General features: G+C 39.3%; 1 protein-coding gene across 4 annotated transcripts in view; it reads right to left on the reverse strand.

Moving 5' to 3' along the window:
• znf536 (zinc finger protein 536) overlaps positions 1–27,807 on the reverse strand; it is a 365,283-nt gene that overhangs the window by 83,859 nt on the left and 253,617 nt on the right. For all 4 annotated transcript variants that reach the window (XM_041784365.1, XM_041785223.1, XM_041783656.1 and 1 more), the window contains 2 exons: positions 16,020–16,178; positions 2,915–4,669 (listed from right to left, as the gene is read on the reverse strand). In XM_041784365.1, the coding sequence (XP_041640299.1) occupies positions 2,915–4,669; positions 16,020–16,178 (1,914 nt within the window). The remainder of the gene's footprint in view (positions 1–2,914; positions 4,670–16,019; positions 16,179–27,807) is intronic.

Here is a 27,807-nt window from a genome sequence, read left to right on the forward strand (position 1 = left end):
ATGCAGCCATGCTGTTAAGATATGCAGAGAGCCTGGCTCCATGACAACAGATACTACTGTGTCAGATGGAAAGGTCAGATGAACACATGTAGCTGCACTTCTTCATTAAGGGATCACGATTATTAATAAAGTGAATGTACCTTCAAATGTGTCTGGTGTTTCTGTGAACATGAGCTCTACATATTACATGTAATATATCAAATTCTTATTTGGCTACAAAAACAAACAGAGGTAAACAATCCAGTTTTGATATTGAGGCTAATAGTAAAATTAAAGTTAAGAAGATATAGGGGCTGTCATTGTTAAAATGACGATGACGCAATCAATGTCTGAAATAACACGTTGAATGTTTTCAATCAGATAAATAATGTCCTATTCCATCTCTTTAGATGTAGTTAAGCTACATTAGCAAGGCAGAAGATGGATACTAATCACCAAAAGTCTTCCTGTTCTCAAAGTGACAGAAAATAAGGGAACATCTGCATCTTCAATTGTCTTATTTTACTTTTAAAAAACTCACAGACAGCTCAATGATCGTGGTATCAATCATATCACTTTTTTACTTTTACCTTTCTATATTTCTCTATCAGTAGCAAGCTATTTTTGTTGTCGAATTTTTTGTATTTTTAGCCCAACAGGAAGTGCCCTTAAATTAAGACAAAATATTTCAAATTAAAAGCCTAGCTAACAACATTTTTTGAGGTATATTCTCTCAGCAAAATTTTCAACCTTGACTGCTTTACTTGCAAAGAGAAAGCAACTGAACTGTTCCTACTCCTTAAAAGTGAAAAGGCTCCACATAACCCAGGATAATTGGACTTCAGTGAGTCTTTTTGTACATGCATGACTACATAAGTATATTTTGCAAAGTAAAAGCATAAAAAAGAACATTTGTCGTGAAATCTCTTGTCTTCATTACTGATCCTAATCCTTATCCTGAAAAGTGTAAATCCTATCATTTTAACTGTAGTGTCATTTTGTTCATGCACTCCGGCCATTTTCTTAACATATAACAGTGTTAAGCACTGCTTTTCATAGAGAAAAACACTCTGAAAACATCTCCTACCTCTAAGTCAGACCACACTGCTTTAGCAGTGCTGCACTCATTCAAACAGTAAATCTACAAGTGAAAAAACATAAAATACTCTTTGCTTTCATTTGATTCACCGACCTATGCACTGTTAAAGTATTGCTTATTGTTTACTGGGACCCCCATTAGAATTGGCACATGGCTGCAGCTACTCTTCCAGAGGTCCAGACCACAGGACAAAAAATAGTATACATTCAAATATAGTTACCACTCCTACACTCCTGTTAAAATACCTTCACACTGCCATGCTGGCCCAGAAATTTGTGGTGAAAAATGTCTATTATTTGATTTTTAAGTATGGATTTTTAAAGGAAAAACAAAAAACATGGATTACTCTCAAATTCATCAGTAATTACTCTTACCATTACCATAAACCATTACGCTTAATTTTGCCAAACTTAGACATGTAAGGCCTATTCATGGACACTTTGTCTGCCATCTTGCGGTTAATAAAAAATTTAGAATTATCAGTGTCCATTCAAGGCAGCTGCCATTCTAACCCAAACGCTCTACAGGCACTCTCAATACAAAACTGTTCGAAGTACAAAAACTTTACAAATTTTGTGATTGAGACTATCTGTGCTTGGTGATGTTTGAAGTTTGACATGGCATGCAAATTTGACATGTTTTATCAGTGTTGTCTTTTCTGGGAATAACAAGTAAAATACTGTAGACCTCATACGAGGCGACATTTTTTTTTCTACTTGTTGAGATGCAGTACATATTCAGCTGTCATACTGATCAGGCCCTACTAATCTCAAATGAGTAGGAAATTTTAAAAAATGCATAGCAAATTTAAATTAATGACTGATTGTTTAACAGCCACAGAAATGCATAACACATTTGGAACAAATAAAAAAAAAAATCTGATAAAATTAGTATGTGTAACATCCTTGCTAAGATGCTGTAGTTGAATTATTAAAGGTTCATGAAAGTAACTTTAAGTTTCTCTTAAATGTAGCATTTCTTTTGTTGATTCTGAGACCTGTGTTAATATATTATAGGAAAGCGCTTGCTCATTTGGAGTGCCCTTTGTAAAGCAGGAGTGGTAATGATAGAATTGTTACAAAGCTCTGAGGTCTATGTAAAATTTACCTTTTATACATTATTCTTCTGTAGTGTGCATATTTCAGTATTTCAAAGCTCTGCACTAACTTTGGGTTTTTTAACTTTCTTCCAATGGAGACACTTCAACAGCCAGCCCCAAACAGCGAAAGAGCAAAAAATAGAAAAAGAACTTCCTTCTTCAGTCTCAAGGAGCGGCTGTAACCTTAGCAGAATCATGAAAGTTGACAGTTCATTTTTCACAGGGTCATAGATCGACGAGTCTTATAAAGTAATGGGCTTTTGGGAGCCGGCTTTATGAGAGCTAAGATAGTTAAGAGACATGTGCAGGAGATGGCACGGGGAGCCGAGGTCCTGCTCTGACTCATTCAGGGTTATTCCCTCCATGCTGTGGAGCGGGAGGGAGGCGCTGCACTCCCAGTAATATAAACGTGTAATAAAGATTAATCTGTTGCTAGTCGCCAGGCTGATAGCTTCTAAACTTGCTTGAAATAAGGCTGAAATCACTTCAGAGCCAATCGCGAGACCTTCAGTGAGTGTCTGAGATTCCTTTGTGGGTGTCAAGAAAAAAAATGTAAGTGTTTTCCTTGTGTGTTTACTATTTATGTCTATGCAGTGCTGAGGAGATTGAATTCCTGTAGCAAGCACATGTGTATTCATGACTGTATGTGTGTGGTTTCTGCCAGCATCGCTGTCTGTGAATATGTGTTGATGTCCTGTAAAGCAGTTACAGTGCCAGTAGAGGTTAAAGACACTCACCAGATGCGTCTGGCCTCTTCATGCCCCCTGTGGGTGCTCCTCCTGCTCCGCCTCCCAAGCCATTGAATGCAGGCAGGTTGTCATTGCTGTAGGCTCTGAGGACAGACAACATGTTCATCTGCTGCTCTAGGTGGGTCTGCTGCTCGGCCTTTAACAGTCCTGGAGGACCTCCTGGAGACAGGAGGCCCAGGCTCTGCTGCCACTGCTTCTCCAGAGGCAGAGCTTGATTCTTGGCTTGGGGAACCATAGAAAGTGGTTTCATGGTTGAGGAAGAAGCTGACAATGCAGCTCCGCTCCTTGGGGACAGAGGGGAGTCATCTTGGAGCTGTTTTGGGTGGCTCTGGATGTGGTCTAAAGGTGGACTTCCTTCTCCGTCTCTCTCCATGTCCATTTGCCCATCCTCATCTCTTTCTTCCTCCTCTTCAGCCACTCCTCTCTCCTCTTCTTCTTCATCAGAGTGATTCTGTTGCAGCTGTCTCTTGGGGGTGGTTGAAGGGGTCTCACTGGCACTGTTCAGTCCCGCTTTAGGAACCTCATCATCTGATCCCACTTGGTCCTCCTCAGCATCTCCACAGGAGCCCTTCTCACCAATCTGGTCATCAACAGCAGAAGAGGCCACTCCAAAGACAGGACTTGGAAGGTCCAGACCCTGATCTGTTGGGGAAATAAACCCTTGAAGGCCCTGTTCCCTTGGGGATCCATCATACATGCCACCAAACCGCCTGTAGAAGTCGCTCTGAAAGGGGTTGTAGGGCTGGTCCATGTGGTTGTTCCATCCTCCTTGGTTTTTCTCTCCATCTCTTTCACCATCTTTGTCAAGTGCGGCGATCTTGTTGGAGGAGTGGATGGCAGAGGTGGCAGCAGATGCCTCTCCATGGAGCTCCTTGCCATTATCAGCCCGCTGTGGTTGGGCCTTACCCAGGTGGTTGGCCTGGAGGTGCAGAGCCATGAGCTCCAATGATGGGGTGGAGAAGGAGCAGAAGAGGCAGCCATGCCATGCCACATTGTCATGGATGGTTACTGAGGAGCCAGGAAGGGATCCAGATGCAGACTCAGGCCGGACTGACACAGACAGATCAAGTGGTTCGTACTGGGACCCTGGTTTGCCAGGTTCTGAGTTCTGTTTGGCTTCAGCCTTGTCGTCTCTCTCAGGGTCAGATGAGATGACCCTCTTTGCCTTGGGCTCACCGTTATCGTTGTAGCAATGGGCCTGAAGCTGGCCTGGACTCTGGTTGTCCTTCATATCCTTCTTCATGGAGCTGAGGACAAAGTTGTCCATAAAAGCCTGAAGAGAACCTTGAAAGTGGACTCCATTTCCCATCATGCTTTGGTAAGCCCTGCTCAAGTCAGAGAAGCTATCTGTCACTGTTGAGACCAGGGAGGATGCACCATCAGCAGACTTCATGTTCTCAGCTGAGGAGGACGAGTCAAAGCGGCGCTCGCGATCTCGGTCGTGGGGAGGCATCATACCGGCTGAAGCCCACTGATGCGGCAGCAACGGACCCGCCCTGAAGTCTAGGTTGGGAGGCATGCCCTTGAAAACATTACGGAGCACATCTGGTCGGGCAAAGATGCCACCACCGGTTGTCTTCCCTTGATCATCTTTGTGGTCAGAAGAAGCAGTGTGGCCAGAGGATGGGGCTGAGTTGGTGGTGCCGTTCTGACGCTCACGGTGGTGGCGCTCCAGGTGGTACTTCAGACTGGCAGACTGGGTGCCGGCATAGTCACAATGAGGGCACCGGTAGGGTTTCTCTCCTGAGAGGCCAAGAAAGAGACAGAGAAACAGAAAAGGAAAGACAGGGAAAACAGTGAATAATTAACCTGATTATTAGATTGACTGGATATCACAATCTATTTATTGGAGCAGGGAATGTGGACCCTAGGGTCATGTAACCTCCCTGAACAAAGGAAATTAGGTCAAATGACTTGAGCTCACAAAAAAGATATGCATGTCATTAACAACTATACAAAAGAGGATATTTTACAATTGCCTCATTTTTTTTAAGTTGCTATTAAAATGCATAAAATTACTAACTCCTGAAAGGTTTAAGAAGATTAGGGGAAGAAATGGAGTTTTGCATGCAATGATATTAAGAGACTGCTTTAAATTACCAACCCAAAGCCTTTGCACTTGCAAAAACACTGCCGCCTCTGCACTTGATATGTGTTTGTGAATGTGTGTCTCTGTGTGCTGGGATGGGGATAGGGGGTGTGTTGGGGGGGTGTGGAGTAGGCATCTGAATATGGGTCGATCCAGCTCGATCCAGCCCCGCCAAGTGAGCCATCACTCACATCAACACCATAAAAAACATTTCACCATATGGTGCTTTCAGTCCACTACAAGAGATAATATTTTCCGCTGACAACAAAACTGTCTCGATGCTATCTGTGTTTGCATGAGTGAGAGCTGGGGTTTCACAGGACCGGGACTCTGATTGCACGTGCGCAGTTTTGCATAGGTGTGTATCGGCCTGCAGCGGGGTCATCAGGCCTATTCTCTGGCCTTGGTTGCTGTCAGTCCCATGCCTTGGCAATGAGAGTGCAATTTCTCGGACATTCCCTATTTGCAGTTTATCTTGGGACTCATAAATCAGCAGCAGCACAAGATCACATTGACCACTGGCACAGACTAGTTGAGTGAGGAAAGACTATGATGCATCATGAAAAAAAGGAAAAGAAATGTGCAGGCGACATATGCAAACCACATGTAGGTTGAGTGAAAAAGAACAATATGATTCACTATAAGACCAACACATCAAAGAGATTCATTTTATTGTAAAGAAGGGTGAATATGTTGTGTAACATTTACATATATATTTATTTATGCTGCACATCCATATTCATGAATATTCCTGATAATGGTAAAACACCAGCATTTTTCCTGCCAGAAGTGGATCTTCCATTGGAATGATACTTATGTTGAAATAGAACACATCCTGCTAGCAATTATAATAGGCTTGGAGTCTGAGCCAGATTTGGATTCATTAAACAATGAAACAAAGGGGGGAAAACACAAAGCTTGATTTTATTTCTTTAAATATATACATATAAAACTTCCCAGAGTGGATTTTTTGCCATAGGGATGATTGCGGCTGTGTGAAAAGAGAGGGAGGGACGGTGGAAAAAGGGGAAAAAAAAGGGCATTGTTGCATTTTTTTGCATGTATGCACATTTCCATACAGTGTACAGTATATGGGCATAAAATGTTTAGATTATACACATGGAAAGCATTTTATAAAGGAAAAAAAGGCATTGTTACGCAAGGCTGGTTTGAATGATTTAAGTCGGGCTGTGTAGTAAATCATGGATATAATTAGCAAATGGCATACTGCTCAAGTAATTTATCATTATTTAGAGGGCACCATTCCAGAAAAAGACTCTGCGATCTGCAGACCTACTGCAGAGTTCTCAAATACAGGGCCACAAACACCAACTCAATACAATATTGATACAGCAGAGAAACGAATAGGAGGGTATACAAAAGAAAATTGAAGGTGGAAATGCTGAAAAGAGCAGAGAGAGAGAGACAAAAAGGGGGAGAGGAAGCGTGCAGAGAGACAGATAGCCCTGACTATAGATAGAAAGACAGTGATTTGATATCTTTTCTCTTACGCTAGAGTGGCTATGAGGCATAGAGTATATTTAAAATAAACCATACGAGATGAGCTTTTAACCCAATAAGTGCTTCTCCTGTGAGCTGCCGAACAGAGGCTCAGTGCTGATTTAATAAGGAAACGTCCCTGATGCAAATGATCATTCTCAATTCCTCTAACTGGACAAAATGATATTCTAGGAGCCAAATTAGACAGAAATTAGACTGATCTGATCTTTTTTTCCCCTCCACTGTCTTTTCTTCCTTTATAAGAGGTTGTTAATGTTCATGGGGGGAAAATAAAGATTAATGTACCATCTACATATCTAAAAATGAGAATGAAAAGCCCAGTAGATTGTATGCTTGACACTCTCTTTTGATGTTTACGGAGTAAGGCAAACTGAAAATAAATACAAATGCCCTCAGAGACTTATCAGTTAATTCCAGTTTTCCATTAAAATTAAGTATTTAAATACATCTGGAGCGAGCAAGAAGCACAACAAGTGCGTTTCAGCATTCACTTGTGTTTACGTACGTGTTGTGCGTGCACCATTTGGAGTGAGTGTGAACACATGTTTATGCATGCTCGTAGGCCTGAGCCTGTGTCTATGTGTGTTTGTGTCTTAGAGGGCCATTTGGACTGGCTAAGACATCTGCTCCATCATACGTCAGGGGCCTGGTGTGACATCTGGGGAATATACTGTATCCTGCCTTGCAACATTACACACAATTTACTGCTAAAGGTCATTATGTACCCGTTAATCCACTTTTAATTGATATCAGCGCAAACAGCACAACCTCCCAGCCACATGACAGATCACTGCCGCCACAAAACCAGAAAATTACTATTTGGGTGTTAAAAATAGAGCGGTGAACTTTTTTTGCTGTGGTCCATCCCTGCTTTGTAAAACTACTGTTGAACATTTTGTTCCTGACAATCTTGAAAGTGCTCTTCTTCAGCTTCCTTAGCTATGAGGGGGAAAACTAAAGCTCATAAACATCTAAGTGACACCTCTGTGGATATAAATCAGCCTTATCCTGATAGGACTGGTTGGATCTACTCCTCCAAAGCATGTTCATATAGCATCAGCTGCTTTCATCTGGCTTTGTGTGAATTGTGACACTGTCATAGAAACAAGTAAAGATAAATACCCCAAACCTGGACAGAAGGGCAATTAAAATGGCTTAATAGATATGACATGCTGGAAGATAAATTTCCTTTTGGCTGAAAGGATGGAAAAAACACCATGTGGATGTTTGAGAGGCTGAATAATGTGTTAAAGCTGTTTTACATCTGTTGTAAGTATATCTGCTTAGGTTAACAGTTCATTTGCCTCAGAGGGCAAAGTGACACCTTAGATTTACTTTATGAGTGTTTGGAGATGCATTGGTGTCTCCGCTCAAAGGCAAGCATCATGAATTAAGAGATAAGACTGCCATTTTTAAATGTTTTTCTCATAAATATGTTTTGTAAATTGAACAAACTCGCTAATACTTGTTACTGTGCTTTTTTACTCCCCTCCCCTTTCTGAAAATTATATTAATCTTTGACAAACAGCTCAAAAATACAAGAGCTGTTGTTCTTGGGGAATATTACTAAAATAGGAGTAGTACATTTTTGAACACTTTGTTTTGTCCCAGATTAAGACATTCAGCTGTCCAGTATTAACAGGATGGTCTACATCAGATCATTGGTGTAGCACGGGGGGGGGAGTACTGATTACTCAGGACCACAGCAGGGAGGGGCCCTTTAGAAGCCTGCAATAAAAAATGTGTTTTAATTGATTTTTTTCATAGTAATATAGTGTCATTGTTGAATCAAAAGCCTCTAAATGAATTGGTCAACAGACTGAAATTTGTAACAAAAAGAGTGAAATAAAATACTGGGGGGCCCCTGCCCCTCCCTTAAAAACGTCCAAATGGTATAGCCCAGCACTGTGAAATAATGCAAGTAAGTATAACCATAGTAAAATTTGGTTAAATATTGGGAAATTACAGTTCAGAGATGTATTTAAATGCATAGATATTTATAAAAGGGATGAAACATTTGTTGGTTGGCTAGCTGGTTAAGGGGGGCCCTGTGTAATATTCTTTCTGGGGGCCCAAAATCCCTAGCTACGCCTCTGCATCAGATTGACTCAAAATTTATATTGCAAAGACTTTCAACATTTGATGGCTTTCAACCTCACCCAGTACAAATTGTATGTCTCAATTTTCTGTTTTAATAGGGCTCAGTAATACCAAATTAATTGTGGTATTTTTTTTTTTCCATATTAACAATGTGAAGCAATTCAAACCAGTGTCTTGACTTAGGAATCAATTGAATATGAAGAAATGCATTATCTTGACTTCTATCTTGTTTAAATGAGAGCTGCACTTGAATACTGGTGTGGTTTGAACCATGACTTAGTGGTGGGAGACAGTTTCAGAGTTTTTATCCTGTCAAATACAGTCATTAAAACAGTTATATATTTAGAAATATGCAGGAGTTCATGTACAAAATGACTCACTGAAGTCCAGTGATCCCAGATAACGTGAGATTCCTCAGGCATACATGTTTTACTTGTTTTAGACAAGTTTTTATTTTTTATTTATTTATTTTTTTTTTCATGTTTTAACTTTGTAATACTGTCTTATGCTAAGGGTAATTCACTTCCTGTTTGGAAAAGATCTGCTTTTATTTTGGGCCTTAGCTCATCTATAGAAAAAAGAGCTAGCAATGGATAGAAAAGTACATAAAATATCAAAAGTGACTGTAAAAAGGGCAAACTGTTGATGTCACTCATCCACTGGGCTGTCTGCAAGTCAATTATTGTTAAATTAGACACTCAAAGGTGCTGTGGTGTCCTTATCTTACATCACTGTCTGTGCCAAGAGGATGACAGTAAGAATGCCTTTTGCACGATGTCCTTGCTCTCCCACTGGTCTACTCTTACATTCGTGACTTTGTTTCAGGCCAAAGCACAATTTTGTATATGCAAAGTCTAATACTGGAGATGGGGGGCTGGTTTGCAAATCTTCCAAGAAGAACAAAGAAGAGGAAGCAAACACGGTGACAAACGGCTGTTTCATGTTTCATGCAAGCAACCGTCCATCCTGCTACTGGTTGTGTTAACTTTAAAATCCAAAGCAGCTATTTCAGCTCTATTTTTCTGGCTTGATGGAACATATCTTTAGTTTTAAATGAACAGTAATCAATCAGTTGAAATATTTTTTGTAATTGTACTCAGATTATTTGACAATCATCCCTTAATCTGAATGCTTTTGGGTATTTGACACTTTAACACCATGAGTGAATTTGCTCACTCAGAGAAGCCCTGCGTGTGGGGACTGACATTAACATTGCAAGGATGATGAACTAAACTCTGTGGAAGAGCACTCTCTGGGTCAAATTGCACCTTTCAGAGTTTGTTACTTTTAGCCAATCAAATTAGCTTTCTTTGGGTGGCATGGTTGTTCTAAATCAAACTATGTGAAAGCAATAAGGGAAAGTGGCAGTAGATGAGAACATGTAAATTATATATATTAACTTGAGTTTTTCATGACTTAAAAACTTTTACGTGATCTGTTATGAATATTTTGAGTATTTCCAAGATGCTCAGCTATACATATCATAATGAGGCATTGTTGCATTGACATCCCCTGGATACTATGCCTGAGTCCAAATGAGCTATACCTAAGACCTCCTCTCCAAGCGAACTTGGCTTAATACTTTTGCATCTACATTGATAAAATGGAAGTGGACTTTGGGCTCAAGTGCACTCAGATCCAAGCCCAGCCCTCTAACATGAAAGCATCCTTAGGTGAGTAGTACCCAGCTGTTGCCTTGGGATGTTAGCATCACTATGTTGCTTCTAAATAGACAATATAGCATGCAGTTATTCCAATTTCAAACATTTAACATGTTAATCTTGGACTTTGATATAATCGTGATTAATGCCTTAATGCAGATAGACCTTATTTCTTATACTATTGGGACAACAGTGCAGCTCTACAGCACAGAGGAGATGTCTGCAGTTACAACATGTTGGAAACTTATTGCTGCAAAAGGGGAAGTAAAGGGGTAAAAATGAATGAGATCTGGATGTAAGTGTGCACCACATGACAAATGCAATGTAGGCAAGAGAAAATGTATCAGGGAGGACATAGTTAAAGTCAGAGGAGGAGAAAAAGAAGCAGCATAGTAGTGAGAGGAATGGAGAGGGAGATCACAGGTCCCTCTTGATTCATTCTGATTACAAGGTTAGGTTAAGGTTAAGTGACATGGGCAAAGTCCTCCCTCTCCCTCTTCTCTTCCTCCCTCTCTTTGTCTCCCCCTCGCCTCATTTAAAGGTGAGCTGGGACTCTTATTGGTTATGCGGCTCTGCCTGAAGTTATGTGTGGCTATTGTCAAGAGCGAGGACCTTTTTATTTTTTACACACAGCTGCTTACTGCTAAATAGTGCCTTGTCCAGAAGGGGACAATCTGGGCCTCTAATTGCTGTCACTGAAGCCTAGATTCATTATGTGACTTTCCCATTAAAATGTGAGCATTAATTTGTATAATGAAATATCACCCTCTGCAGTGTGTTCATTAGCTGTGGCCCCACACTGTAGCAGCACAGCCGCACAATGTTAGCTACCTAGAAAACTGTGGTTAATTTTGCTAATGGATATTTTCCCACTCACTGTTCAAGAGGAAATTAATACTGTAACATTAGCTCTTTAACTTTTGGAGGAATTTAAATTCACTTCATTCCTTTCAAGCTGCTGTTAGGCGCTCATTAATCTCCGTGTTGCGTTGCACAATGCTGCCTCGACCGGCTTGGTAAGCAACTCCATTGTGTCACTCACATTGCATTAGGATGAAGGGGAGCTCGGCTGTCATCTGTGAATTTCTCTGCATTGTCACCAGAGCACAGAGAGGATCTTTAGCCACTGTAAAAGTCATCTTGTGGATGTAATCAGGATGTCACAGTGGAGCTGGTATGATTAGGTTATAGGAGTGATTTAAAGGCCACATGTTGGGGATGCATCAAGCTGTTTTCCCCTGTACTAAAGCTGTGCTTAGACAGGCCAGTGTCCAGAAATACATTCCTCTCCAAAAGAAAACAACCTTACTAACCTTTAGCTCCGAGGTGTAAAGGGCTCTGGATTATTACGTTACAGTATCCCCCTATATGTTGAAGGATAATTCAAAAAGATGCTGTGTAAATGGAATTAGATGGGCCTACATGTCTGTGTGTGTTTTGCCAAGTGAGTTAACGCCAGGCCTGGGTTGAGCTTTCTGCTTCCTCCATGATAAAATATGGCCCTCATGGGTATCCTTACTGTACTACTCAAAGCACACATAAATCACAGCTTTCACCACCAGATACCAGATGCCCCCAAAACCCACCGATGTCCCTGACTCTGACCTGGATGCCCTATTTATTACAGGTACAAACAAGATGTGTTGGTATGCTGCTGTTCCAGCCATCTAGGTAGAGTGGGCTTCTTTTGAGGAAATCTTGGGCAGCACAGATGGTCTTTTACATCTTTTTTTAAGAGCACAGACAAATGGAGGGCGAAAGGAAGAATAAGAAGAAAAGTAAGCATTGATTTTGCTCCATTTTAGCCGCTGAGTCTCATCTGGCACTCGAGGATTACTTCATTGTGAAGAGTAGAAATAAAAAAGGTCAGGATGGTTTGACTCTGCCTTTTGAGAACTGCTTCAGAATTGAGGGCTGCAAATATTTGACTGACAGAAGGGAGGGTGAGTTAAATGCTTATATTTTTCTCTTACCAAAAACTGCATTAACATGGGAGTGGAGCATGTTATTATCCATTCTTATTTCTCAAGTCTATTAGTTTTAGGATGTGCATTTGTATCCGTGATTCAAATAGGAATGACTTAAGTTTGCATTCTGAGTCCTGTTTTCTAGCAAATAAATGCATCAAAAGGTAATCCGTTTCAGTCTGAAATCATCATGTAAACAGAGTCTTTGCCTGCAACACTTGACCAACTAAAAGGAGAAAAAAAACACCCTTCAAACTTCCACAGCAGGCCCAGCAGCTAAAGGCAGGCGCCCTTGTTGTAAGGTGACCTCAGCTTGCTCTAATTGTGACTTTAACCTGGATATTCACTGGGGCGTTTGTACCTTGCAGAGGGTTAGAACCCTGGCTTCCATCCACAGCCCACATTACTCTGGCTGCAGCCTTAACCTCGCAGAAACAAACCAGCGGACAGGTTATCGCAGAGCTGCCTGGGATCTGCTTGGTGAGATGTATGGGCAGAGAGTGAACAGCTCAGAGCTAAATCTATTAGACACATCCTCTCACGCATATCCCCAAACTGTGGACAGGCCGGCTTTGTTTTGGCTTGAAAGTTATTGAGAGTTAGCGAGTGTGAAATTGCCCTCTGAGTGATGTCATCGGAGGACACTGAACCCTTGTTGTGTTAATTAGAGCTCAATGAAATGATGAGTTTGAAAAAAGGGGAATAATAACAGCCTTAAGCCTCAATGAGGGACACTGTTAGGAAACACACATTCCTACTTATGAATCCAAGGATTTATTTGTCTTGATGTCGATTTGAAAAAATGCAGAACGCTCAAACATCTGATAAAAGTGTGTGGAAATGTCTGTGGGACTAACAGGGTTATGACTTAGGTGAGAATTACAGTATGTGTCAGTGATGAACTGGGATCACTGGACTCTTATGTTACTGCTTCTTTTCAGGACACTGTGATACTGTGATGTGGAGAGCGTGACCATCTGTGCTCTTTAATTTAGACGGAGGTAGTCCTACTGTAACTAGGTCTTCCTTTTTCTTTCTTTCTTTCTTTCTTTCTTTCTTTCTTTCTTTCCCTTTTCTCCCCCTTTGTTTCTTTATCTCTTGCTTTTCATCTGGTTCTTGTTTTATTTCTCCCTCCCTGTCTGTGTTTTTCATGCTGTCTTTATTTTTTCCCTTATCAAATGTCCTGAAAAGCATATTTTAGTAAGACCCACCTAATGCACTATCAGTTACAGAGCTGATATGAATAATGCTGAGGCAGTTATCTTTTTAAAAATGAATTCTTCACAGTGATAGTTCCTTTTCATAAGGTAAAACATTGCGTTTTTCAAAAACTTGTGAAAGTCACAAGTAAGACTACTAGTGACATTATATTTGCCTTACTCCATAACAGCACCTGACAACAACAATTAATTGCTAATCAAAAATATAAAGTGAAACTTCCATCTGCCCACATCAGCACAAATCCTTGTCCTAATAATGACCTCTCTTAAATGCTCATTAAGTTAAAAAAGGCTGCATTAAGTGTATAAACATCTGCTTTTGTTGGTGATATTGTCTCAGACTAAGCCTCAGCTACTTGGTTGATGTCAGCATCACTACCTTTGCATTAGCATGTTCCCTTGGCATGTCCTTGGAAAGATCTGATTCATGTTAAGAGAAGCAGAGTAGTTCTCTTGGTATCCTTACAGTACAACCTAACTGAAGTCGATTAAAGCGAGAAGCATTGTACCACTAAGCTCTGCCCACCTGGGTTGCTTACTTTCAGACGTATTTCGTTTGTTACCATGACCCTACGTCATTTTTAACCGTTCTTTTTGCCTTACAGTTCCATCCAGTCATGGGTTTACCATGATTTTAGCTCACCTTCAGATGTTCTGGCAAATGTCGTTGTCTTTTGGGACGTGGCTGCTTATATTCTGTACTTTGCTATGTATACTTTAATGCACACTCAGATTTGCAGTGAGGCCAGAGCTTCATACCTCTGATGTGTGGTTGACGTTTATAGTGATTATGCTGTTGAATTCTGCACTTCTTTGGCTTTGTAGTCAGCTGAAGTCACTTTTTTTAAGTCTGTATTGATGTTTGTCGTGGTGACTACTACTGCTAGCCCTTTTATTCTGTATATTAGAATGAACAATTTATTGTGCTATAAGATTGTGTTTTTTGTACTTTGTGACGTCTGCTGTTTATGACTAATGTTTTCCACTGTTATGGTGACCTTTGCTATGTGATTTTGTGACACAAGACCTTAATTGTATTGAAACACCTGTTCTCTACCTGCCTACTATGTCCAGATGAAGACTCACTGGAGTAAAAACGTGTAGACATTTCTGTTCAATTCATAAGTTTTATTACATCAGAGTGCCTTGGATTTTCAGTCGTGACTGTCATTTCTACCATTGAGTTTACTTACAAGTAGTCTGGCAAATACCTTTTTCTTATTTTCGAATTTTTAAAATTGAATTGTGAAAATGTAAGATGGAAAAAACTTTAAATTGTTGATTTTAAGACCTGAATTTATAAGAAGAAAATTTACAACTTTTGAGATTATTGAGTTAAAATAACTCACAATGTATGACTTCTGAACCTGATAATTTCATGATTTCACTTGTAAAAATGACAATGTCTTCAACTGAAAAAAAAAGTTTGAGTTTGGTTTCTTACAGTTCTTAATCCTAATCAATCAAAATTGAGTTTTTTTTTCCAAAAGTTGACCTTGACATTGATCCTGTCTATTTCTTATTTTTAGATTTTTTATTTTAAAGATTTTTTTCCCTCCACATGTGAAACTCATCCTTGAAATATAAACTGGCAGTCCACCAACCACTTTTTTCAAGTAATATTTGAATACTTATGGAATACCAAAATATAAAACATTCCTGAGGACAAATCTGATTATTTATTAATACCTGAATTTATTGTGAAAATTTGCTTTATTTCAAGAAGTTGTTTATCACCATCTCTTTTGACAAATTATCAGTGCATTGTTTGCAGTGTGCTCAGCTTTAGTTATCCTTATTTACCTAAAATATAATCAGACTGCAAACATCACTTCAATGCGGTCCAACTGTGTGGTTCTGCCTAATGAAAAGCGAGTATGATGCCGATATCAAGTACAGTATTTTACATGTTTTATGAGTGGAGTATAAGTAGTTTGATTTGATACCCACACCCATGCTGATATCAGTGTGTGTGCCATTCTAGCAGATAACCTGGCTTACTGATTAGTTAATATACTTTATGGAGTTTAGTTTTTAATGAAAAGACTTTTCCACCCAAAATAATAAACTCACCAGAGGTGTAAAGAGGTTAGCGGGCCATTAATGTACAGCTTGGATGGTTTTAGATGGACACAGTTGTGACAGAAGTGCACATACAGTATGTAGGGGGTTAAGCAGCTAGTTAGAGAACTTCAAGGAACTCAAGCTACAAGATAGTTGATTAGTAACAGTAATATGATAACTAAAGCTAGCAGTTCATAATGCATGAGATTATTGCCTGAAAGGCAAATGCAATCTCTGTACCCCATTACCCAAACTCTGAATATGAAACCAGCTCATCTACAGCTAAGGCCCATAGACACATACGTCTGTGTAGGCCAGTGTTCATGGACCAGTATGTCAGTCTAACCCCAGACGTAATGTCAGAACAAGTAGTCTGGTAAATTTTGCATGAAGAAATAAATGTTTAATTGCTGGAGAGATGCCCTCTGTGTCTGGAGTTAACTGGAGGTGTGAAATCATGAGTGCACTGACCTGTGTGTATCCGCAGGTGGACTTTGAGATGGTGGGAGGTGCGGAAGGACTTGCCACAGTAGGGGCAATCCTTGGAGGACGAGGCCAGGCTCCTCTCACGGTGCTGGGACAGAGACGGCTGGATGCTCCCCGCTGCCTTCGCCAGGTCCTCCCCAACATCTGGAGCGCACACAGAGACAAGGAGGGAGAGACAAATGGAAGGTGTGTTAAGTGCCACTTCAAAACCACCCCCCTCACATCACAACACTGTATTTTTTTTTTCACTCCGTGTTTCTCTTCTGTCTGTCTCTCATTGTCCCCTGCTTCCCTTTGCTCAAATGTGCGAACGCCACACAAAGTCAAGCACATCAAACGGGTTCACAGGCTGCACATTTTTCTCTCTGACAGAACGCTGACAGTTCATAAGCTTTTCACTTTCTTTGGAAACACCACAGTCCTGAGATACACCCCCTTTAACTCAAACACAACCACCTGCACCACCACCGCCACCACCGCCTCTCCTTTCTCCTCCTGTTTTTCTTTTTTTATCCTCTCCATCATCACCATTCTTATTAAGCATATGCTGTAAAATTAACAATGCAAAATAAGACAGAAAGAAGAAAAAAAGCAGAGAGGTAGATTTGGCTGTGTCAGCATCACAGCATCTCCTCGCATCTCTTCCTGCGACCTGATTTTGACAGGTAGCTGTCAGAGATATGATAGGGTGATAACGGTTTTGACCCCGCCCTCTGCCGCTTCCTCCGCGCACCAAAAAACGATGATGCACAGTTTAGTGCAACAGCAGTCTGTTATCAACACAATCACCTCCCCGAATATGAATCTAAAGATGACTGACGACAACCTGGGAATGTGTTGACAGCAGCATAATCTGAGGTGAGGGTTTCATCATCAGATTGTACACGGTGGCCTCGTTGTACGGATGGTTAAGAGCCTGTGATGTGCTGACAGTCAGGAGGATTTTTAAAGGCCTGAGCAACACAGTTAAGTTCAAAACAAAAGAGAAAGAAAAACAGAATACACAACAGATGCTTCCTTTGTCTTATATCGTGTAGCTGTTAAATTAAAAATATCTGTACTTGTTCCAATAGCATTTGATGGACGTCACTGTGCAGGAGGTTCAACATCAACCCACACAACTCAGAACTGTCATGACTGATTTTAACCATTTTATAACAAAGGAGACATTCATCTGCAAATTTTCCTTTTTTATCCTTTCTATATCAAAATTTATTTGTCTAAAATCTTTGCTGGAAACTGTCAATGTGAGAGGGTATGAGCTTTGGGAACTGGGTAACACTGATCTGAGAAATCAGAGAAATTCTCAGAAAAAATGTACATCAAGGACACTGCTAGTTGGTGGTTATGGCCAAACGCTGCATGTAGAGATGCTGTTGTCTTTGAAATGGACAGCTTAGATTCAAATCTGGCCTGTGGCTCCTTCCCTTTCTCTCTCTATCTATAGCTGACAAAGACTGGCATTGCTCGGTGGCTACACAATCACACACACATACACTAATTTATCAATACACAGAACATACACACCAGACTCTGACATCCATAGAAAACAACCAAAAAGTTTTAGTTGAAATAATTTATTCCACTGGCTCAGTCGCTGTTACATCCTATCAGTTCAAACAAGGTTATTATCTCCCACAATGCCTTTCTGCAAACCTGCAAAAATGACGACATCTGATGACATTTTCTTGTGCAATTTTTTTTGCCTCTGAACGACAGGTTACCAGAGGAATTAACAGGATTTCATCTGTCTATACTGAAATGGCAGTACAGTGTAAAAAAAGAGGTTTTAATGCCAGTCAATGGGGCCAAAAAGGGCTCCAGGGGTAAGACTGTCAGTTTTTTGTCATGACAGTGGAAAGTATTGTCAACACATTGTGGACACTGAAATTCCCTAAATCATTAAAAATGAACATCTTTGTCAAATATTCTCATCTCAGCACAATAACTGCCAAAATGAGAGTAAAAATTACAACTGAAAGGCCCTGAGAAAACCCCTGAGGGTTTAGGCAGTCCTAATATCATTATTTAGTTGGTTTAACTCAGTTGGTAGAGCAGGCATCCAAATACAGAGGTTAGAGTCCTCAACGTCCTGGTCTCAGGATCCATACCTGGTCTTAATGCATATTTCCCTCGCTCTCTTCCTATATCTTCTGTCTCTCTTCAGCTGTGCGATCTGAATAAAGGCAAAAAGCCCCCAAAAAATCCAGGAAAAAATAAATATTTATTTCCCTAGTTTTTGTTCACCTTATGTAGCCCTGCCCTCCCACTGAAATTGTCTTTTGTGTTCCTCTTAACATGTTTTCTTCCAGTAAGTGTGACATCCTGATATAGAAAAAAATATATCACCAATGTAATAAATGAACATTAAAAGAAAAATTAATAGAAATTAAATATGATCTAACTCAGTGCACTGCAGCCATCAGATGGTCTCTAATGGGGCGTCTGTGGGTCAGTAGGTTGTTGAAAGGTTGTGGGTTTGATCCCTGTCCTTACACTCACATGTCAATGTGTCCTCGAACACGTCAACCCTTAACTCCATTGATGGTGTGTAAATGGGTATGGATGCATTTGAATGGGATCACCTAATACTGATGGCCAATTCTCAACCTCTGCCATCAGTGTGTGAATGGGCAGTGAAAGGGTGTGAATATGTAGGCGTAACCTGTTGTGTAAGAGTGCTTCAGGTAGTCATGTGACTCGAAAAGCACTACACGAGCTCAAGTCAATTACTATCAGGAGTCAAAACAAAATCAGGAAGCACAAGCCCCATTATTTAATGGAGAATATAGTGAATATTTAAAATTAATCTCCTTTATTTGTTGCATCTTGAAATTCCAATATTTAGCATTAAAAGCTGTTTTTGTTTCACTTTTTATTTTTGGACAGTCTTAAACTAAGGGGAAGGGTAAAGGCCTGCCTTTATTTTAAATGAATGAAGGGACTTAACATTAGTTAAAGATCACAGCATGACCTTAACAGTGGAAAGAGGAAGTTGGTATGGGTTTCAAAGGACATAAAGAAACATGTAAAAGTGAAATACTGGATATCACAAGGTGAAGATTTGTCAACTGACCTGTCTGGGTGTTAAGGTACAGTGGTGTACTAATTTTACATCAATGTGTTAGCAGGGGGACCCTGCAGTGGCTAAACCAAAGTGTGCTGAATGGGACAATAATGTTATAAAGTAATCACATTTATAAATAAATATATACTCAATATAAACATATCATTTATGCATCTTCATGTTTAAAATTCATTAAAATAAAAGTGTAAATGAGGAGGGTGGGGGTGCAACTGGTGTGCACTTTGAGATCTTAATGGCAGAAATAACCAAGGTAACAGTACATTACAATTTAACGCAATTAATAAGAGAAATTATTTCATTGAAACAAGCAATGCTTTTCCACTCATTGTGTGTACATTTGTAATAAATCCATCTGTTTTTTTTTCTAAATGTGCTTTATAAATAAAGTTAAACTGACTAATTTTATCAAGACACAGCAGGTCTAAACCATCCCCTGTGATGTTATTTCATTTGCAAAGACCTTACGTTCATCCACCATGCACATGGCACTGAACAACACATACCAAAGTTACAGTAGAACCAGACTCATGTAGAAAATCCAAATGTTGGTAGATCCATGTCTGCCCGAGCTATAAATTCATGCAAATATTGTTTCTGCTATTGCCACAGTGACAGTTATAATTGTCATAAAAGCAGTATTATCAGGAATAACTATATCTTACTACATACTGATCCTTTTAATTAGCATTAGCAATGTCAGAGTAGCCTGCTAGTGGGATATTTGCAGAAACATTCATGTCTGAACCTTTAAGTGAGGCCTGAGTAATATGGAAGTCATCCAATACCAGTTTGATATTGTGTGATGATACCAGAGTATTAATGATGCCAATTTAGACTTATTCAGATTTTAAAGGGGACATGTTGCAAATAGTATTAGTTACAGAGCTGTAAGAGATTCTTTACTACTTAATATCTTTGATAAATATTTGAAAAATATTTAAAAGTGCAACATATATTTCTGTCAGGCCTAAGGTCATAAAAAGTTTATTATTCATACATTGCCTGCCCATATTAAAGCCTATAAACTCACTGCATTTAACTGTGATAATGTATTTGTTCATATCACCATATACATCGCTGAGAGAAAATATCGCAATGCCATTTTTTTCTTCAGTATCGCTCCGCTCAAGCCAAGCCCTGATTTTGTCCCTTGTGTACATTGCTATTTTTCATCATAAACGCATATTAACAGAGTCTGTGGCCTCCATGGTAGAAAAAAGAGAGAAATATTCAGCATGTCCATATGGACATGACCCACAGCAGCACAAATACGGCTAAAAATGTTATTTATTTTCTAATCTGGCACATGATTTGGTATGTGCATACGTAGGAGGCCAGAAAGAAAGAAAAAAAAAATCAAAATGGAGCGGCCCACTTAGGCAACCACGCCACACAATGAGGGACATTTTTAACAGTAGCCTAATCTTTTCTTTTCTGCCGCTCCCCACCCCATCCCGCCCCTTCTCTGTTGGGGAGTCAAATAAGGTTTACAGAATGGAAAGACCCAAGTCAGCAAGTCTTCTTCCACACTGACACTAAACACACAACTCCATTCAGCAGCACTGCTATCAGGCTGAAGGCTATTTATCACAAGTGAGACTGAAAGGCAACCTAAATGTAAGTCTGTGACAATACGCAGATACTAAATACCAGCTGCTGCTACTCGGGCTCGGTCGCTGTTCATTTCTGTTTACGGGTGAGGGGGGAAGAAGCCAGGAGATTTTTAGGGTTTAAAGGCAGATGGTATACGTGTGGCTCATGTTTCAATATCGTCCTTTCTCATACTTTTTAAACAACACAGGATGTTGCATGGAAAAAGTGGGAAAGCAAAACTCGTGTGCTTCATGGTGGTGGTTCTCAACTGGTCGGCCTCAGGATCCGCCAACACCACCTTACACAGTAAAAAGTCCAATTTTAGTGTATTTGTCTGAATTTCAGTAAAAAATATATAATTTACTTGCAGGTAAGCGCCCTAGTTAAAGAAAAGCAAAAAAATAAGGCCTGAAGCAGGTAACCAGGAAAAATCAGACTTGTAGAGTGTCTTAAATTGGAGTACATTATCTCATATTGAAGGTACATCCAATTGCTTCCCACCTGGAGATTTGTTTATCACAAGCAATTCAGACTCCAGGTTTGCTTTTCATTGTTTGAAATAACATTTTTTTTTTCATCTGGACTCACTTATTGATGACTAAGACTTACATTCTTACATCAGTTGAATTTTTAAGACATCTTCTGACCAGGACTTGGCCATAAAGTTATTGCAGATTAATCTGAAATCATGTAACACATATAAAATGTCAACAACTTCAGGGATTTGATGTCAAAAGTTGTAGTTTGGACCTCAAATGGAACGACACACGTAGATAAACAATGAGACAGGACATTTTTAAAAAGTACGTCATTACAGAAGCCCTGAGCGGACATGCATGCATAGTTTGCCTTTTCTGTAAAAATGCATATTTTGGTTATTTTCTGAAGTTCTCAAGATATCAGCATATTGCCATGAGATAACCAGTTTTAATGTGCAAAAATAAGAGAAATAAAGTTGAGATCTTGAGCAGAAAAAAACCTTAAATGTACTTATTACCACAGAAAAACTGTGTGGAATACAAATTGTGGATGTATGTCACGTACGTCTTTCATAGGGCTTCTAAAAATTGCATTTTAATTTTTTTTTCCTGGATTTTAGCTTTTATATTTGTTCCTTATAATCGCGACTGTCTCCTGTAATGTGATTTTATTTGCACTTCAGGTTTTTTAAGGTTTTTATTACATCTTTCCAAATTACTCTTACAAACTTTCAATGTTTCTTGAGTGTATTTGTCTAATCTATTATAGTTTTTTTAAATATTGTTTTTTCTTTCTTATTTTAGTCTTTTCTTCATCTCTCAATTCTTTTTTAAAACATCCTAGCTTGCTGTCAATCATTACTCTGATCTCTTGTAAAAAACTCTGAACTGAAACCAAATTGGAAAGGTTCTTTACCGTTTATTTTGGGTTGTTTTTCCAGCTATAGGCGACCTGCCTTAGGGTCCTACCCAGCAGTTGAGAACCATTGCTCTATGTAGCATTAAAGAAGGCTGTCCTTTATTTACAACTGTCAAAGAGGGTCAGAGAGATGTTTTCCATGAGTAGCAAGTGTGCCAAGAAAAAAAAAAGTATCAGAAAGTCTGCGATCTAACAGCCCTAAGCGGACAAACACACATATTTTATTTTACTCTTCATTTTACTGCTATAATAAGAAGCAAACTTTAGTTGTTTACTTGAGATTTCCTCTTATTTACTGTATTATTTCCTGACAAAAAATCTGCTATTTCCAAAATTATTTGTTTATACTTCTAGATCTCTAGAGAACAACCAGCATAAAAAAACTTTTTCATAGGAAACAGAATAAAATAAAATGTGTTCATCATATTAATGGGCCTGCAATAGTGCACTTAAATGCATCACATACATCTTCCATTGTCATATGTCTCTTTGCTTAGCTGTATGTTTTGTTTGATTTCGTGTCCAAACTATTTTATTAAAAAAAACCTTTTGAATAAGTGAAATTTCTGAAATGTGGGTTGTGATTTCTCATTGACGCGGAGGTGGTGGATCCCGAGAATAGACCAGCTAAGGACCCCATCTATAGATTACTGATAACATTAGAGTTTGTGATATTGATTTCACCTTTTTTCACTCCTTAATGTCATTTATTGATTAATTCTACATTTTACACATGTGTGATGGATTAGCCCTGTCAGTTGTGGTTGTGCAAAGTGAGGCTTTGCATTGTGAATGCTCAAAATGTTGGTAAAATGCTTGAAAGGGGTCAACACTCGTGGTAGTAAAAACAGGAAGGTATTTAGTTTGTAACTGTTCCTGAAAGAAAGAAGCCACTGACTTGATTTTAGTTTGGACATGAGGCATAAAAGGGGGGGGGGGGGGGATGTTGAAATATATTTATACCTTAAATGGGCAATGCATCCTCAGAGATGCAGACTGTAAATGAAACATGATTAAAGAAAATCACAATTTGTCTTGTATTAGCCTTGATGCATGACAGAAAATCAATTACCTACATTTTTTAAACATGTATCCGGTCTAAGGTTCAAAACAAAATACAAACAATAACATTATGTTTCAATAAAAATAACTCTACTCTGATATCAATTTTGCAAAAACCTTCAAGGAAATTGCGATATCATTAAATCACATATTGTGGCTTTGAAGAAGAAAACATATTGAAAAGCTGGATGCAAATTTCACAGAAAAAAAGGGACTGTATGTAAAATATCACAGGTGAAAATTTAATTTCCTGCATAATTTAAGTGCTGTGTGAACACATCAGTTGCGCCCCCGCCCTCTTCTTTTGCATTTTCATTTGAATGAATTTAAAAGATGGCCCGTAGACAGAAAATAAATAAATAAACAGGAATACAATTCCCCCAGTGCTCGGTCCAGGACTGCACCATACTGTAGCCATAGTCGCCTGCTCATAAACATATTTTAAGCGGTCTACTGTACAGATCCCTTTTTGGCACCGTGTCCCCAGATCGTGTAACAGACAGTGGCCCACCTGCCCACCCCAGATGGGGCTAAAATTAAAAAATCCAAAACACAGATTAGAAGCAGGACAAACACCAGACCACACTCACAGCAGCTCTGCATGTCTGTCTCTCTCTGTCACTCTCTCACACAGCCGTCGCTGTGTGTCGGGGTTAATAGTGCTCCTGTAAGAGGAAGACACACTACTGAGAGGATGAGAGTGTGCTCTCCTGGCATATAACAGCCCTTCAATAATAAATGGGCTTCACACATTCCCACACACACAAACACACACTCTGAACATACTCCAAAGAAAGGTAAAACACTACTTTGTCTGTGCGTCCCTGCCGTTCTGGTGGGTGGATATGAGCGCACACGCAGACAAACACGCCCGTACGTCACTAGCTGGGTGTCCAGCATGGTTGTCTTTAATCAGTTGACTGATCCGCAGCTTTTAATGCGGCTGTTCCAATTACTGTAAAAGTCATCCTGCTCCATATAACCACAAATATTGACACTTTATTGCACAACACATTTATGACATTTTGAAGGTCACCCCATATATTAGGCATCATCGTTCACAGCTGGGTGTGAGATGTGGGGAGAGACTCTCGATCGCTTGTTGACACCCAGCCGTAACTATCCTCCCAGTATTGATTTTCATTCCCCGTCTTTCATCTTTTTTTATGCAAAGACGATTCACTGTAGGAGATGCAGCATTAAAGTGATTGTCACAGGTGAGCCTTTGGCTTTTATACAAAAGCCCGTAAAGGCCAGCTACTATTACGCTTTCACTTTGCTCACACTATTATACAATTAGGGAGACAGAGCTGACATTTTTCTGTTTGGATTCAAAATCTGTAGACTTGATCATTTTAATGGATTCTATTTGGGTTTTCATTTTGAAAAAGCAGTCCTAAAACTACTCACAAAAGCTGGACAAGGTGGCCGGATGTTTTTTTTTTTTTTTTTATGCTCATTAAGTCATGGCTGTTTTTACTGCTTTAAGTAGGGACTTTGTTTATGAAATAAAACAAACTTAAACATGTTTTAAATATGTTTTATTCTCCTCCTCTCATCTTATCTGTGTAGTAATGTGAACTTCACAGATAAGATGTTGTTTTTTTTCTCGGTTTTCCACCTATGGTAGCAGAAGATTATTATAGGAAAAAATAGTGATGTATAGCACTGTCCATTGTAATTTTTACACATTAGAGGTAAAATATGAAGAAATGTCCTACCTCTCTGATGAAATAAATCTAGAAATGGCTTGAACTATATTAATCATATATTTAGTTGAGTATGATCAACTTCTCTTTTGGTTGTTAGGCAAAGTACATAAGAAATTAAAGAAGACATTTGATTTTTATTTTTAAGTAGAAAAATTAAAATTGTATTGGAAGTTGTTTTTTCTTATTCATGGTCAAAAATGCATGAGCAAAAGTAAGAAAATCTGATTTACAATTAGAGATGAAAAAGTTCTTTTGTCTTGTGTCCCAGGATGTTGTCATTAGTGAAGGAGGAGCCAATGAGAAGTGAGCAGGGTAAAAAAAAACAAAAAACACCTTTTTGTTAACTGAGATGGATGTGGAGCATTTTTGTACATCAGGGAGGTAGGTGTGACTAAGAAAACTACGGTGAATATTTCAGGTGAAATTAACAAAATAATAAAATGATCCATGCCTGATAACTTGATAGCTCTGATGTAGGGGGTTAGTTTTTTAAGCCAGCCTAGCCTTGCCTGCCAGCATGCTAGCCTGTAAAGGTCAACCCACTACACTATAACACAGGGTATCTCCTATCATATTTCAAATATGGTTGATATTCGAGCTGTTAGCATTAAAGGGATATTTCAGTATTTGAAGTTGGGCTGTATGAGGTATTTAGCAGTTGTAGTGGCATTAGCATCCAGTGCAGAGTTCATTTTGGCGACTAAAACTATGACTAAAAATATTCATTGACAGCCTTTAATTTCATGACAAAAAATAGACTTAGACTAACAAAAATAGATCTGTGATGACTAAAACTGACAAAAAGTAAGTTAAGTTTTCACCAAGATGACTAAAACTAGACTAAAATGTAATTTAGTTTTGGTCAGACATTTAAAATGTGTAATATTTCTCCACTGTGGGTAAATCTGTCAGAATACAATGCATCTGTAGTTATTCTGCCTCTTTGCTGTAGAATAAAGGGTTGGGGGAGTGCATAGAACACACTACTATGATTTTGTACCAGATTTAGGCAAGAAAATACATACCTGGACTATAAGTAAAGACTAAAATGTGAGGAATGTTTTATGGACTAAAACTAGACTAAAACTAAAAAGGGTAGAAATGCCTAAAATGTGACTAAAACTAAAAGACATTTCATCTAAAGACTAAGACTAAGACTAAAATTAAACATAGCTGGTTGTGCTGGTCATGAAGGTAGTTTACACAGTATACCAGATGGGGACACTTTCTTTGTGGACTTTTTTGGTTAAAACAGGACACAAAATATTGGACTAAACATATGCACTATTGAAAACTTTTGAAACATTTTAGGGTTTTTTTGCAATGCAGACTTGGCTACCAGTTACATGCTCATGCAAAACTCTCTAAATTCCGAGAACAATCTGTACCCATCCGTCGTATAGCCTAGCTTAGCATGGCCGGTACAGCCAGCGAGTCCTTCTTAAAGTAGAGACGCTCACTGAAACCACTGGAGGCTAATGCCACTACTACTGCTACATAACTCATATGACTCAACTTCAAAAATACTGAAATATCCCTTAAAGTGCATGAATCAGGATGCAATTAAGGTCAACAATAAGTGCATTATTCTTTTAATTGCATCATTGGAATGCTTTATTGTCCCTTTCAGCACACTTGGGTGTTTTAACCCATGTGTCATCTCCCTGCAGCTACAGTGATGTCAAATAAGTCCAGCACTGCTCCTTCATGACTCATTTAACTCGAAAAACTCAGAGACAGCTCAGTGGAAAAGTCAAAAGACATCTGCACCTTGTGTTATTGAACATTATTATTTTTTTTATCAATATTTTCTTTTTAATCCACAGTCAGTTCTTTTTTTCTGTGGTAAAGTTCATGTTATAATCTTTGGTTATGCTGAAAAGTATCACAAATACTTTCTGCAGTTTTCAAAGCCAGAGAAATCCTTCATTCTTATGTTAGAGTCTTGTCCATTTTGACAGACACAGCCAGTTTATTATTGCCTTGTAAACACCAACTGTCAAGTTTAACATTGCTACATAAGCTATATGCATTGAATAAGGAGGTGTGAACTTCTACTGGAAGCTGCTGTTCTGTTGCTGTACCTCACTGTGATCGACCATTAGTGTTTGCTGCCATCCGCTGACTTTGGTCCATTGGAGTAGCAGCATATCACCCCCATAATCCCCTGCTACCTTCACCACAATCCTTTGTTCTGGTTTTTACTGAGAGCCCCCTTGTGGTAGAATTTGCATACCTTATGTTTAACGTTAGAAATTAAGAGATAAGTAATCAAAAGCTTATCTAACTCAACAAAATGTGTTTAAAGGTTGCTGCTGCCAAGAATGCTACTTCAATGAGGCCTTTTTATCCTCACACAAACCCTTATATGAGATCATAATTAAGCCAAGAATAAACCTTTAAAGAAATATTTCTTATTTAAACCACCACAGCTGCTTTTTGCTCCTGAATTCTTCCATCAAACTGAGCTTTCCCTCTTATGTCTACAGAACCCCTCGCTCACCTCTACCCCAGCAAAAAGGAACATGACATACGCAGAACTGTGACTGTGCTCGTACAAGGATATCACAGAAGGGGAAAAAAGAGAAATACATGTATAATTCAGCTGTATCTGATCTGAGACCAGCTCCTCTCCCCTCTGCCTTTACTGGTGTCACGGCGGCGTAATGGAACATGCCAGAACAAAGGCTCTGAGATCAGATTGGAGCAGAGTTGAGCAGGCCATCTGGGAGGCAGGCTGAGTATCAGTCACTCTGCCTGCTGTCTGCTGCACTCACACTCCCCTCTGAGTAACTGTGTGCGAAAGTGCAACTGTGTGTAAGCGTGCGTGTGTGTAGGCTTACTCCCTTCCGACCAAACGTCACCAGGATGTTGCAACGTATCGACCGATGCATTGCCACCGCGGGGATACGCCACCAGG

This window comes from Cheilinus undulatus, linkage group 1, assembly GCF_018320785.1.
Source record: "Cheilinus undulatus linkage group 1, ASM1832078v1, whole genome shotgun sequence".
Classification (NCBI taxonomy): Eukaryota; Metazoa; Chordata; class Actinopteri; order Labriformes; family Labridae; genus Cheilinus; species Cheilinus undulatus.